Source organism: Symphalangus syndactylus, chromosome 21, assembly GCF_028878055.3.
Source record: "Symphalangus syndactylus isolate Jambi chromosome 21, NHGRI_mSymSyn1-v2.1_pri, whole genome shotgun sequence".
NCBI lineage: Eukaryota > Metazoa > Chordata > Mammalia > Primates > Hylobatidae > Symphalangus > Symphalangus syndactylus.
Window position 1 is genome coordinate 63,698,819 of NC_072443.2, and position 13,897 is coordinate 63,712,715.

Below are 13,897 nucleotides of genomic sequence, written 5' to 3' on the forward strand. Positions count from 1 at the left end.
TGGGAGAAGGGGTATGCTGCTGGCATCTACTGGGTAGAGAATGTGTATGCTGCTAAATATCTTACAGTGCACAGGACAGCCAGATAGCCCTGTAACAAAGAATTCTCCAAATGTCACTTGTGCTGTGGTTGAGAAACCCAGTTCTTAACTTGAAACGTGAGGCTCAGCATGCTTAACTTTCTCAAGACCATCTGACTCCAACACTTGTGGGTCTACCCACTCCCCAGTACGACTTCTCTTCTGGTGAGATACTGGATAAGAAGCTTTATAAGCTTTCCAATACCTCGGAAAACAAAAGAACATTATCTGACAAAGGACTAACACCCAGTTTTAAAATACGTATTTCCCTCAACTTTCTCTAACATTAAATACAAATCACAGGAAAAGAATATTCACGGATCCCTGGCCAATACAACCCTAAGCTTGACCAAGAGGAATGTTCTTTATTAAACAGGAAGATCCTTCTGAGCAGCAGGGCTTCAGCTCAGGTCACTGAGGAAGAATTACATCACAACCAGGCTGGCTTTTCTTCTGAAAGCTCCCATCATAATGCATTTTAGAGCACAGAAATAATGAAAACAATGTTGTTCAAGATCCAGCTGACTGAAGACTGAAGAACATTTACCTTTTTTCCGTGATGGGGCATCCCTGTCTACCTCGTCGTCTTTCTTTTTATTTCCCAAGTCACTGGTGTTCACTGTCACTGTTGCTTTGATTTCTTGCTGGGCCACCTTCATCCGGTCATAAAACACCTTAAAGAATTTCTCTGACTTCTTATCTTCTGTCAAGCGGCAGAAAAAGGAGTGCTGCAAAGGAAAATCCATAGATGGTGAACACTGTAACTGACCAGAAACTGCACCCCACTCATGACACCAAAACTTAATGAAGATCAGAGCCAGTTGCAAAGCCTCACGCATGATCTAACTTTAGATCAACATTAAGGACCACTCCACAAACTGTAGTTCTCTGGGTTCTAAGGCCTGGGGTTTTCAACACAGAGCCTTTGAAACAAACTGCTGTGGCTGGAACAGACACACAGGCTTTAGGAGCACACTCGAGTGTGGTGGGCAGTCTGTTGCCAACTAAGAACAACTCCCTTCCACCCTTGCACCCACACAAAACAAGACTGTTAATAACGAAAACTGACTTTTTCTGGGGGGATTACTGCAGGGCCAATCATTTGTTTAAGGGCTTCTATGCACTCTTCCCCTGGGCAGAGCCCTATGAAAAATATACACATGATTAAGATATGCTGCCTGTGCTCATTAACAGGTCAGGATGACATGTCCATAAATCAGACTAAATTATGTTAAGTAAAAAGTACTCAGGAAGCTACACAATTATATTATAAATGCTCAGAGCTGGTGAGGATGACACTATGCTATAGTGACTCCAAAATCTTCAAGAAAAAGGTCATCTTCAAATCGGGCCTCAAAGGACAGGTAAGAGTGGTTAAATGAAGAAGCACAAAATGAACAGGTAGCTCTCCTCTTGGATACACATTTGTTTTTGGACCCACTGCAAGCAATAGTATACACTGCTGATGGAAAAACACAATATGGTGTCTCAACTTCATTTATGAGTATTCGCTTTTCACCCCTTTGCAAACACCACACTGTTGTAAATTATTTACATAAAAATACAATACAGTCATTTCCAGAGAAAAAAAAACAAAGCTCCAAACAATATATTTGCTTCTTCCAGTGGATCTTCTGCCAATTTCAAATCCTTCCATTTGGAAAGATGGCACTTCCCTACAGAAGGCAGTCCTAGGCTTCCAATCCCAGAAAGAACTGAAATCTTATCACCTTCTCGAAGCCCCCTAACTCTTGAAACTCTCACCCATACACACACCCCAATGCCTGATTCAGCAGAGCCCTAGGGAACCACATTTCCATCGTCGACATGCAACTTCAGCTACTCTGACTCTTCCAGCCATTGACTCACACACTTTGTGGACAAACATCTGTCCTGTCTGCCCACAATGCACTTCTTGGTCATGCCCTTTCTCCTCCTTCTAACTGTTCTTCTTTACCTCTGGTTGCTTTTTACAGCTCAGGATCCATCCTTCCTGCCTGTGCTCCCTGGTTCGTTTTCCCTCCAGCCACTGCCAAATGCCAGGACCCAAGTCACCACTTCCCCTATGCTTAGCCTTGTCATCCTGCATGTCACTGAGGCCTTCACGACTTCCACTCTGGAACCAAGGTAAGTCTGTAGTGTCCTCCATTGCCTTTTACTGCCTCTTTTCTTTTAGGTTTCCTGCTATTTCATCCATCCATCCACTCATCCATCTACCCACCCACCCACCCATCCATCCATCCATCCATCCATCCATCCATCCATCCATCCACCTACCCACTACTTATTTTTGCATTTGTCACGAGGTAGGCACTATGTCAGTTATAAGAGAAGTGAACAAAAAGGAGCCTAGACCTTTCCCCTATGAAATTGACAGCCTCAGGAGGAAAACACATAGTAACTCAACAATCACCATAAAGACTATTTACTAAATAGCCTTTTACCCCTACAAAAGTGACCCAGGAGGCTGCTGGTAAACAGCGCTATGGCAGACGCTCAATGCCACTGCCCTATTCTTATATTCCTAGCTCTTCCCATGGCTAGGGCCCCTCATCTTTTGGGCCCACCACCAATGCCACCTGCTCAGTGAGGCTGCCCCTACAGCAGCTCCCAAGCCTACTGCTTATTCTCCGTGCCCTGTTTTATCTTCTTCACAGCAATCAAGCCCTCTGAATTGCACTGTTGCACTGACTGTTCACCTGCTTACTGTCTGCCTTATGCAGAGTGCAAGCTCTGTGAAGGCAGATGCCTTGCCTGAGTGGTTTCCAGCTGCCCCCAGAGCACCTAGAAGAGGCCCAGCACATAGAAGGCACTCCATGATTATTTGATAAAAGAATGAAGCTGGGATGCACCAGAAGGCAGCCGTGCAGGACCACTCGCTTCAGCTGCTATCCCAACCGTGTCCTCATGGCATGGAAGCAGCTTTAAAAGCATTTTGGGACAATCTGGTGATTCAAGGAAACAAAAGCCCTTCAAGTAAGTAAGTAAATGAATAAATAAAGCCCGCTATCTGTTATCTGATAGCAGCGCCACGCGACACACACAGATAGCCTGCCACAGACCACACTGTCTGACGGCCAGCCGGGTGACCCAACGGCTGTCAACCGCTAGGGTCAGGGTAAGGGAAGCTCTTATGAGATGGGACAGAGCCAGGCACTGAGAACGCCACACTGCTGTGTGTGTTTCTGCCACGGTCACTAGGTTTGTTTCACATTACTGATTCCGGTCCTCAGCCGCTCAAGGGTTCGAAGCAGCTTTATTGATAGAATGTGCTCAATAAAATAATAAAATGGATATTAAGGTCTAGAAGACACAAGTAAGCACAGAAAATCAAAAAGAGAATAGGTTGGGAACTGGAGGATGGGGAATGAGGATTCAGAGGAGTCCCAGGCTGGGCTCTGAGGTCAAGCTGAAATGAGAGGTGTGCTCAGTTACACTACTCTTGGTATCAAAAGGAGAAATACAACCAATGCCTCAATGGAAGGAAGACATTTCTTTTGTTTAAATTCTGTTCAAATAATTTTAAAAAATTTTTAAATTTCTTAAGTTCTGGGGTATGCAGGATGTGCAGGTTTGTTACAAAGGTAAATATATGGTGGTTTGCTGCACCTATCAACCCACCCATCACATACATATTAAGCCAGCATGCATTAGCTCTTTTTCCTAATACTCTCCCCCAAATCCTGCCTCCTCCAACAGGACCCAGTGTGTGTTGTTCCCCCGCCATGTCCATGTGTTCTCATTGTTCACCTCATACTTGTAAGTGAGAACATGTGGTGTTTGGTTTTCTATTCCTGCATTAGTTTGCTGAGGATAATGGCTTCTGGCTTCATCCATGTCCCTGCAAAGAACACGATCTCATTCCTTTTTATGGCTGCATAGTATTCCACATTTTATGGCTGCATAGTTTATGTACTACAATTTCTTTATCTGGTCTATCATTGATGGGCATTTGGGTTGATTCCATGTCTTTGCTATTATGAAGAGTGCTGCAATAAACATATGCATGCATGTAACTTTATAATAGAATAATTTATATTCCTTTGGGTAGATACTCAGGAATGGGATTGCTGGGTCAAATGATATTTCTAGTTCTAAATCTTGGAGGAATTGCCATGCTGGGAAGGTGTTTCCTAACAGAGGAATTAGCAGGGCAGGCTTTGCAGTCAGACTGCCTGGCTGTGAGTCCCAGGTCCTTGCCCCACTGGCTCTGTGGCCTTGGGCACACTGCCCAGCCTCTCTGAATCCACATGGAAGGGCTGCCACGATGCATGCCAAGTGCTTAGTACAGTGCAAACTGATGGTGTTAATTTTGTTTTTCTACTACCATTACATTAGTAGAATGTGAAAACCCCAAGGTGAAGGTGACCCTGTGAGCAGCTAGGACAGGATAGGAAGGTGAGAGCTCTGTTTCCAGAGTCAGAAAGGCCTGGATCTCAGCTCCACCACTTACTAGTGAGTGTCACCTTAGAAAGTGACAATGTCTCTGAAACTCGAATCTTCTCATCTGCAAAATGGGCAATAATCGTACTTCATGGACGGTTATGAAGGCTCAATGAGGTCACCATAGTAACATGATAGCTAACACTCACTGACTGCGTTCGAGCTACGAGGAGCTCAGGCAAACCTTCACAAGTTATCTCAACCAAAAACCCACGGAGCCAGTGACAAGGCCTACCTGGGCAACATAGTGAGACTTCTGTCTCAATGAAATAAAAAAATTTAAAAAGTACCCCCGAAGGAGGAAGTGGGGTTTCTAGAAGAGAAGCAGTGGTATCCATTGCAAGAGTAGAAGTGAAACATGATGGTAGTGTGGGTAAAGAACTAACATACTTCTCCTCAGAAGGGGCGTGCCCTGGGAGCGAAGGGAGGCAGAGGGGCAGCTGTCCTTAGGGAGGGCCTTCTGGAATTGCTGGCTGTGGCTGCTGGAGGCATTCACTTGCCCCCTCTGGTACCTGGTGTGACCTAGACTTAGAGAGACAAGAGCCCTCCACACAGTCACAGACCTGTTCATTAAGCCTCTTTCTGTAATGATGCGTTTGCAGGGCTTGGGTGGGGAGTGGAGTGTCTTCCTCAGGACTGTGTCCCCGTGGCTGGTGGGAGCTGAGAGCAGAGAAGGTGGGTGCACAGCCTTCCCGCCCCAGGCTCCTGAAGCAGGGCCCCTCTACACGCTACACTGCCTCCCTCTCTCCCTCTCTGAACCTCTTTCAATTCATTGCTCTTCATCCCGACCAAGAGCAAATCATCAGAGATTTTACTTTTTCAAACTTTTCACTCCACCCCACCCGGCAGGTGTGAGGTAGCCCTTCAACATAAACCTGGCCCAGACTGGGAAACATAGGGTGATGGTGAGAGAAATCAAAATGGTGGTTGCAAGGTACCCATCAACAGTGGGCTGCATAAAGAAAATGTGGTACATATAAAACACGGAATACTACACAGCCACAAAAGAGATTGAGATCAGGTCCTCTGCAGCAAAATGGATGCAGCTGGGGGTCATTTTCCTAAGTGAATTGATGCAGGAACAGAAAACCAAATACCACATTTTCTCACTTGTCAGTGAGAGATAAACATTGGGTACTCATGGACATAAAGAGGGGAACCACAGACACTGGGGAGTACTTGGGCGGGGGCAAGGGTTGAAAAACTCTTGGGTACAATGTTCACCACCTGGGTGAACCACCCCAAACCTCGGCAACACACAATATACCCAGGTAACAAACCTGCACATTTGCCTCCTGAATCTAAAATAAAAGTTGAAAAAAACACCACAATGGTGGTTGCCTCTGGAGGGCTGGGGGTTGTGAGTAGAAAAGGACTATAAAGGGGATTAAGACAACTTTCTAGAAGAAAAGAAACGTCTTGATTAGGTTGGCAGTTTCACAGGTGTGGTAGACAGAATGGCCCCCTCAAACATGTCCATGTTGTAGTCCCTGGAACCTGTGAAAATGCTGTCTTATGTGGTGAAAGGGAATTAAAGGTGCAGATGGAATAAAAGCTGCCAATCACTGACCTTAAAGTAGACAGAGGAGCTTGGATTACCCAGGTGGGCCCAACATAATTACAAGGAGCCTTCACAGTGGAGGCAGGAGGCAGGAAAGGAGGGTGGAGAGAGGCAATGTGAGAAAGACTCCATTCACCATTGCTAAACCTGAAGATGGAGGAAGGGGCCACAAGCCAAGGGATGTGGGCGGCCTCTGGAAACTGGAAAAGGCAAGGAAGCCTTCTCCCCCAGAGCCTCCAGAAAGGTGCGCTGGCCTGCCAACACTTGCTTTAGTCTAGTCTAGTAAGACTCATGTTGAACTTAGAAAACAATACATTTGGTTACTTTAAGCTACTAAGTTTGTAGGAATTTGTTACAGCAGCCACAGAAAACTAGTACAATGGGTATAAAAACATTTGTCAAATCTAATCAAAGTCTACATTTAAAATCTGTGCCTATGATTATATGTCCATTATATCACAATAATAACAATTTAAAAAAGATAACAGAAAGTCTGCTTTGTTCCCAGAAAGCTGGGGAACTCTGTAGAGGGGCCACCTTCTGAGGCTGCCTCTCCACCAGACGGAACGGCATCTGCCCACCCCCAGGCCGACCTCTCCTCACCCTCCAGTCATCTCCAAATCACATTCGATTCCAGAGCCCTTTCCATATAAGCTATCTCACCAGAGTCTTAGGAGATTGCCAAGGCAGATATCATCATTCATAAATCTGTCACATTATAGATGAGAGAGCTGGGGTTAGGAGAGGTCAGTGACTTGTGGCAGAGCCACAACCAACTCTCCTCCCATCTGCACGTTGAACCAACACAGACAACCAGCCCCAGCAGTGAGGCCGGAGTCAAAGGCTGGGAAAGCAGAAGACACGAAGCTGGTCTGCAGGCAGATCCTCAGCACCAGTCCCAGACATCCCTGATGACAGATCTGATCTGATATGCTTTAAGGAAAAGGCCAGGGCACGGGCAGGGTGAGGCAGTGACCCCGGCAGTGGCCGTTTCCATCCTGAATCCACTGGGCAGGGGGAAAGGGAAGTGGGCATGGCTGCTGTCAGCCAACCTTCAACCACAACAAAAGAGCAAGAGAATTCAGATCACAGAACTCTGCAGCTGGAAGCACTGGATTCCAGCAGTTTCCAAATGCCTTTTTCAGCAGGGTAACGTGCTCCTCTCCAGTCCCCAAACACCATCTTAGGATAAAGATCCCCCTAGATAAAAGAGAAAAGGCAAAACAGCTCCATATGAAGGAGAGCAAAGAGGGTCCCCTCCCTCTTGCCACTGAAACTCCTTGGAGCTCCAGGAGAGCAGCACTTGAAAACCACCCATGTCGTCCATTCTTCCATATTTCACAGATGAGGAAACTGAAGCCCAGAAAGGGAAAGGGACTTGCCAGGGCCACAAAGAACCTCCCTCTCCTGACTGCCCAAGACAGTTATTTTTGACCACACTGGGGTGTGGCTGGTTGAAACCACAACCTGAGTTTACATTCTTACCTTCTGATAATTGTCAAGTAGACAGTTTTCCCTCCTTGGGTTGACTGAGCTGTAGAGGGGCCAATGAATCAGGGTCTTAGATTAAAAGAATAACAAAACTACCTTTTCAGGATCAGCCTTGAAAATAATAAAATATTGCTTAATTAGCCTGGCTCCCCCATCCTCCCCCAGCCCTGCAAGTCCTTGCAAAGCCATGGAGCGTGGTTACGACGAGCCTGCCTCACCTCAGGAACAACAGCCACCCCAAGGTTAGGGGCTGGCAGACAGTGGCGGCCACCCTGGTGACAGCAGGAAGACAGAGGGCCTGGAATTGTCACTGGATGCAAGTTGGACACCAGTCTTTGGCCATTTACATAACACCCACCTCCTTTCTGGATCCACCTATCTTACCCTTCCCTGGAAAGGGGTATTATTGTTAGACAACTGTAGCACCTTCCATCTGAGTAGTTCTTGGTAGTAATCAAAGTGTTTTAGACACCTAATGTTTCATAACAACCTTGCTGGGCCCCAGCTTCCATGTGATACTGACATGGCAGATGGTAAGACCCTCATTTTTCAGCTAAAAAACCCAGGGCACAAATGAGGTTAAGTAAATTGCCCAAAATCACATGGCCGGATAGCAAGGAGCCAAGGCCAAAATTTAGGTTTCCCGACTTCCAGTTCTCCAGGCACTCTCTGCCTAGCCAGGTGTGTTTTATTACCTAGTTCAAAGGGGGACAATCCTTTCTTTAGGTGCAAGAGGTCACAGTCCTAATCAAACTGTGTAAACCAGTGGTCCTGGGGAGAAGAATAGGGGAGACAAGTCTTCTCCATGACCTGGACATATACCCATGAAGCCACCTTTCCCAGAATTCAGGAAGTTCAGGGGAAAAGACAGGCCTTGCAGTCCAAGGATCACGGCGCTCCCTGGAATGTGAGCCAGCTTACCAGGCCATTCTAGGGGAGGAGCCCCTTTGCGGCGTCTTAGCTGCAGGACAGGGCAGTGGCGGGGAGCATAGATGTATGTGTCCCAGGGTGGAGCCTGGTGGCAGCAGGCATGGGTTGCAGGCGAGCAGTCCAGCACAGAGTGACGGCTGCGGGACTCAGAACCTTCCCCAAAGTAAAGCATTTCCATCAGCTTCTGAAGGTTGGTCCACCTTTCAGAAGCCCTCACTCTGGGCCTTGAGAGAATCCAGAGAATGGGATTTTCCACCTCACTGCCTCATAAGACACGGCCCTGACCCATCTAGCCCACGACACTCACCACGGCTGCTCACTTATCTGCTGCAGAATGATTTAAGTTCTCACGTTAAGGCCAAGAATTTGAAAAATGTGGCTGCTGAACAGTGAGCCAAAGCTTGAGTTTCCACAGGCTGAGGAAAATTCTTTGTGGGCATCTTTGATTTTTCTCTTTTCACATCAACTCTGGGAGTCTGAGGGACTTCAGAGGGCATCTCCAACCAGACTAACCCACTCCTGCCCAGCTTGAACAGATACTCTGTGGGTGACAGAGCAATGCCAGTGGCTACCAAGAGGTGGGGCTTACCTTGGCTGTCTTCCTACACCCGTGGTTAACTGAGAACTCCCCAATCCCTGGGGACCCTCTCTCTGCAAGTTTTATTATAGTGAACAGCAATTGAACGTTTCCAATTTGCCGGGTGCTAAGTGCTTTATATGCATTATCTCATTTAATCCTCAGAAGCACCCCATGGGGTAGGTGCCATTATCATCCCCAGTTTACAGATGAGGAAACGGAGGCCCTAAGAAGTAACCTGCTGAGTCACCCACCTAATAAGCGCCCTGGCACCCAAGCCCCACCTGTCTGACGCCTCAGCCCTGTTCCCAACCACTTGCTCTGTTAAACGCCTCTCCCCTGAGCAAGAGTCTGTCCTGTTCTGAACACCTTTTTGCATTTTATAATCCACCCCACCCCTACCCCTACCCACCAGGTCTTTCAGAGGCATAAACAGGCTCCTCTCACAGTAAAGAATAGTGGCGGAAGGTACACATGCATTCGAATGCCTCAACTTTCCCATGACGTTTAATACATTTGTTAATATGGGCTCCCAAACAATCCGCTTCTGCAAGCTGAAGGGCTGCCAGAGCTGGGGTAAATAAATTATTAACAAAACCATTGTCACACAATGACTGCTGTGGGTCTGGAGTCCTTTTTTTTTTTTTTTTTTAGAAACCAACGATTACAATCAAAATTCAAAGACCAGGAACCATGAACTAGGTAATAAAACACACCTGGGTAGGCAGAGCGTGCCTGGAGAACTGGAAGTCAGGAAACCTAAATTTTGGCCTTGGCTCCTTGCTATCCGGCCATGTGATTTTGGGCAATTTACTTAACCTCATTTGTACCCTGGGTTCTTTAGCTAAAAAATGGGGGTCTTACCATCTGCCATGTCAGCATCACATGGAAGCTGGGGCCCACCCAGCAAGGTTGTTATGAAACATTAGGTGTGAAAAACACTTTGATTACTACCAAGAACTACTCAGATGGAAGGTGCTACAGTCGTCTAACAATAATACCCCTTTCCAGGGAAGGCGTAAGACAGGTGGATCCAGAAAAGAGCTGGGTGTTATGTAAATGGCCAAAGACTAGTGTCCAAATTGCATCCAGTGATAATTCTAGTTGGTTCTGGTAGGTTGGCCCCTAAATTGACAGCAAAAACACAATGAATGGCAATTCCCATTAACTGTCACAATGTAGAATTTTTTTTTTTAAGTTTGAATGGCATAAGAAAGAACGAGATCATATCTTTTTTGGGAACATGGATGGAGCCGGAGGCTATTATCCTCGGCAAACTAATGCAGGAACAGAAAACCAAATACCGCACGTTCTGGCATATAAGTGGGAGCTAAATGATGAGAACTCATGAACACAGAGAAGGAAACAATAGACACTGGGGTCTACTTGAGGGCGGAGGGTGGGAGGAGGGAGAGGAGCAGAAAAAAATAACTATCGGGTACTAGGCTTAGTACCTGGGTGATGAAATAATCTATACAACAAACCCCAGGGACATGAGTTTACCTATATAACACACCTTCACATGTACCCTCAAACCTAAAGTAAAAGTTAAAAAAAATTTGGCTGAAATTTCACTAGCTATAGAAGCCATTCAAATTTCTGCATGTGCAGAGATAAACATTGTTGCTTCCACTTGTCAAAGTTTAATACACCCAAAGGCAGAATACAAGCTTGTGTCAGACCCTCCTCTCAAGCTTTTCCACATAAAGCATTTTCCAACGTTTTAAACCAGTCTTGACTTCAGTAAAAGTCTGACCTATGAAAAGGGTCTAATAATTAGTACAATGGGCATTCAGAATTGGACACTCCCTTGGCATAAATTATCACTCACCCTAACAAGAAACTTTTTTGCAAGGTCTGATGGCTTTCAACCAGCCAACATCTGCAGCTCTCAGTTTACCAGCCTCTCTCAAGATGTTTCCAGCTTTAATGAGTTCAGAAATAACATAGACTTCCAAGTAGAAAGGAAGTGATGAAGTGAAGCAAGCCTGTGTCGGAGAGGTGTCAACATTTCAATTTCATTTTTCTGAAATAAGGTCCTCCCTCATCCACACTGTACAGTCACCTCTTAACAAGTGAGAGACAAACCAGTTTCAACTACCCTGCCAGGCAAGGGTGGGGCAGATGCCCATCGCTATGCCTGACACCTGAGAGAAAAGGTGGAAGACAAAGAACCCTTCCTTCACTCTTATTAATCTGGTCACTGGGCTCTAGGGAACAGCCTAAGCTCCAGGGTCAAGGCCAAGGCAGAGGATCTTCATGATGATTTCCAAGGTGAATTCAGTTTTCTTCAAGCAGCAAAGTCCAACCTGTTCTATTAAAAACACTTTTCAGGGTCCAGTGTGGTGGCTCACAGCTGTAATCACGGCACTTCGGGAGGCCAAGGTAGAAGGACTGCTTCAGCCCAGGATTTCAAGACCAGCCTGGGCAACACAGCATGACCCCATGTCTAAAAAAAAATGTTTTTAATTGGGGAAAAAAAACACCTTTCTTCTGAGACAGAAAGCTTAACAGCTCTCCTTTCCTGTCTCCCAGTGCCCATGGGAACCGGGACTTACTAGGAAAGCTCTGCCCTATCTGGTAAGCAATGTGGTCCCCCACAACCTGGGTGGATCAGAATGCTAACAGTTTCACACATATTCATCAACAACTCAACCAACAAACAGTAATTCCTAAAAAAAAAAAAATTTAAAGGTATTATCTTAGGAAGCCCCTGATGGTGTAGGTAGGCTACTGGCAACCACTGTTTCCAGCAATATTTAACAGTAAAACCAGATTTTAGAGAAGCATGTCAGCCACCACCCTGGAGGACCCTGTGGCTCTGACCCAGGAACAAGAAGTTAAGGAGACTCCAAATTTTCTCTGGGTTCAATAGTCAGATGCCAAAGGCCAGTATCTTTTGTCGGGATACACGGCACAGCCGTCTGTCTCTTCCAGCCAAGTCATGAAGATTGGAAAGCCCCCAGACAAAACAAAGATGACCAGTGGAGTGTCAAATCAACGATACCCTTGAAAACAGACATAAAATAGATGCAACATCAAAATTTGCCTGAAGTGGAAGGGGACTGTGGTAGGAAGCTCCTTGGTAATCCTCCAGGAGGGGGAGAAGGTGTTCTGGTGGCTCTTCAAGCCAACATGAGGCTTATTAAAAAGGTACTCTAAAGCAAAGGAGAGTTTGGTTAGATCTCAGGAAGGACTTTTGTCAAAGGAATCAGAGGCGCTTTAAAATCTCAGTCCATAAAGAAGGACTGAACAATGTGAACTGCATGTCTGGGCTGCAGGAGACACATGATAGCCTCTGAGGGTGGCTTCCAGGGCTGGTTCTATGATTCAATGACAAGTATCCTCTGGTGGCTCTTGTGAAACTCTCAGGTCCTGTCTCAGCTCACCCACATGATCACTGTGGGTACTCTGTGGCCAGAAGGACAAGAAGACCTTCTCATCAGACCTCCACCTTGTCTCATGAACCCTGAAAAGGCAGATGCAAGAGGTGCTTGGAAAATTCTATCACCAAGTCCTCCTCCCGGGAGGAGGGTCCAGTGCTGAGGACCCGGCAGTGACTTGGGTGCTATTCCTCCATGGAGGTGGCAATCTGCATCGTGCAGAGCGAGGGCTGAAGCAGGAGTTGCAGGGTAAGCGGAGTCGATCTCGGGGAACAACTCCCCAGGTCTTATTTCCATTCTGTGTACCTGAGGGACAATGAATCAACACCAACCAACGTTCCCTGTCCTCAATGCTCCAAGGATCCCAGGGAATTCAACTTGAAATTTATACAGATGCCAAGAATAATCCTTGCCCCACCCATTTTCTGTGTTTGTGCAGTCACATGGCTCAGTGAAAGCGATCTCTACCCTGCATCTTTAGCAAGGTAGAAACGTATGCATAGGGGTGACTTAGGAACTGGGTGGGTTTGGACAGCTCATTTATTAACTTCCATCCTCAGTTCCCTCATCTGCAATGGAGAAAGAGGAGGAGAACCACTTGAGGTTCTATTGCAAGGAGTGCAGGAGAGAAAAGAGGTGAGAGCCCGCACAGTACCGGCAGCGTGTCTACACCAGCCACGTTCCCTTCTCTGCTCTCCACACACCTGTGACAAGGACACTTGGCCATAGAAGCCGAAAAAAATAAATCCACTCTGGCCTGATGGAGGCAAGGACACTGGCTCAGGTGGCAAAGCATCAAGCAAAGCAAGTGCCTCCTTGATGAAGACTGCAGTCACCCCCAGTCAACCCTAGTCCTTCCCAACTCAACTGACTCTCGGGTACAGCCGAGTCTGGTCCCGAGCAGAATGTGCTGGGACTTTTCATGTCTCCCCACCCTGCACACCCATTGTGCTGTGTGCTGGCCCACCAGGTAACTTCCACATGGCCACAGAGAGCATCCCTGGCAGCTGACAGTAAGATGTACAGATGGCCAAATGGCTACAGCAGGGCAGGGTGAAATCAACACAGCACTCATCTGGGTAAAGATGCTTTGTATATTAGGGCTTTGGCAGCAGCAGTGCATATCCAAGCAGGGGACAGGCCCAAGCCAACTTGGTGCCCTTTAGAAGCACTGACTAGCGATTGGCAGGAACCACAGAGATCACCTCATCCAGCCCCCACTTGATGACAAGCCCATCACGTTGGTGGAGCAGATACTTTCTGCAGCTCTGCCCCCGACTAACCACCATGGGGTAGACCACGTCGGCCTCCTTCACTCAGCTCCTCCAACATCCCAAGCATAAGCCAACCCTCTTCTGGAATACTCTTGCCCTCTGCTACTTTTCACACAGCTCCTCCTCTTCTCATCTGTTGGGTCTCAGCTTGAATGCCATC

The 13,897-nt window shown here is 46.8% G+C and overlaps 1 protein-coding gene across 16 annotated transcripts in view; it reads right to left on the reverse strand.

The window, feature by feature from the left end:
- Window positions 1-13,897, reverse strand: part of ITPR1 (inositol 1,4,5-trisphosphate receptor type 1) — a 355,914-nt gene that overhangs the window by 80,661 nt on the left and 261,356 nt on the right. For all 16 annotated transcript variants that reach the window (XM_055259821.2, XM_055259818.2, XM_055259814.2 and 13 more), the window contains one exon: window positions 626-806. In XM_055259821.2, coding sequence (XP_055115796.1) covers window positions 626-806 — 181 coding nt within the window. The remainder of the gene's footprint in view (window positions 1-625; window positions 807-13,897) is intronic.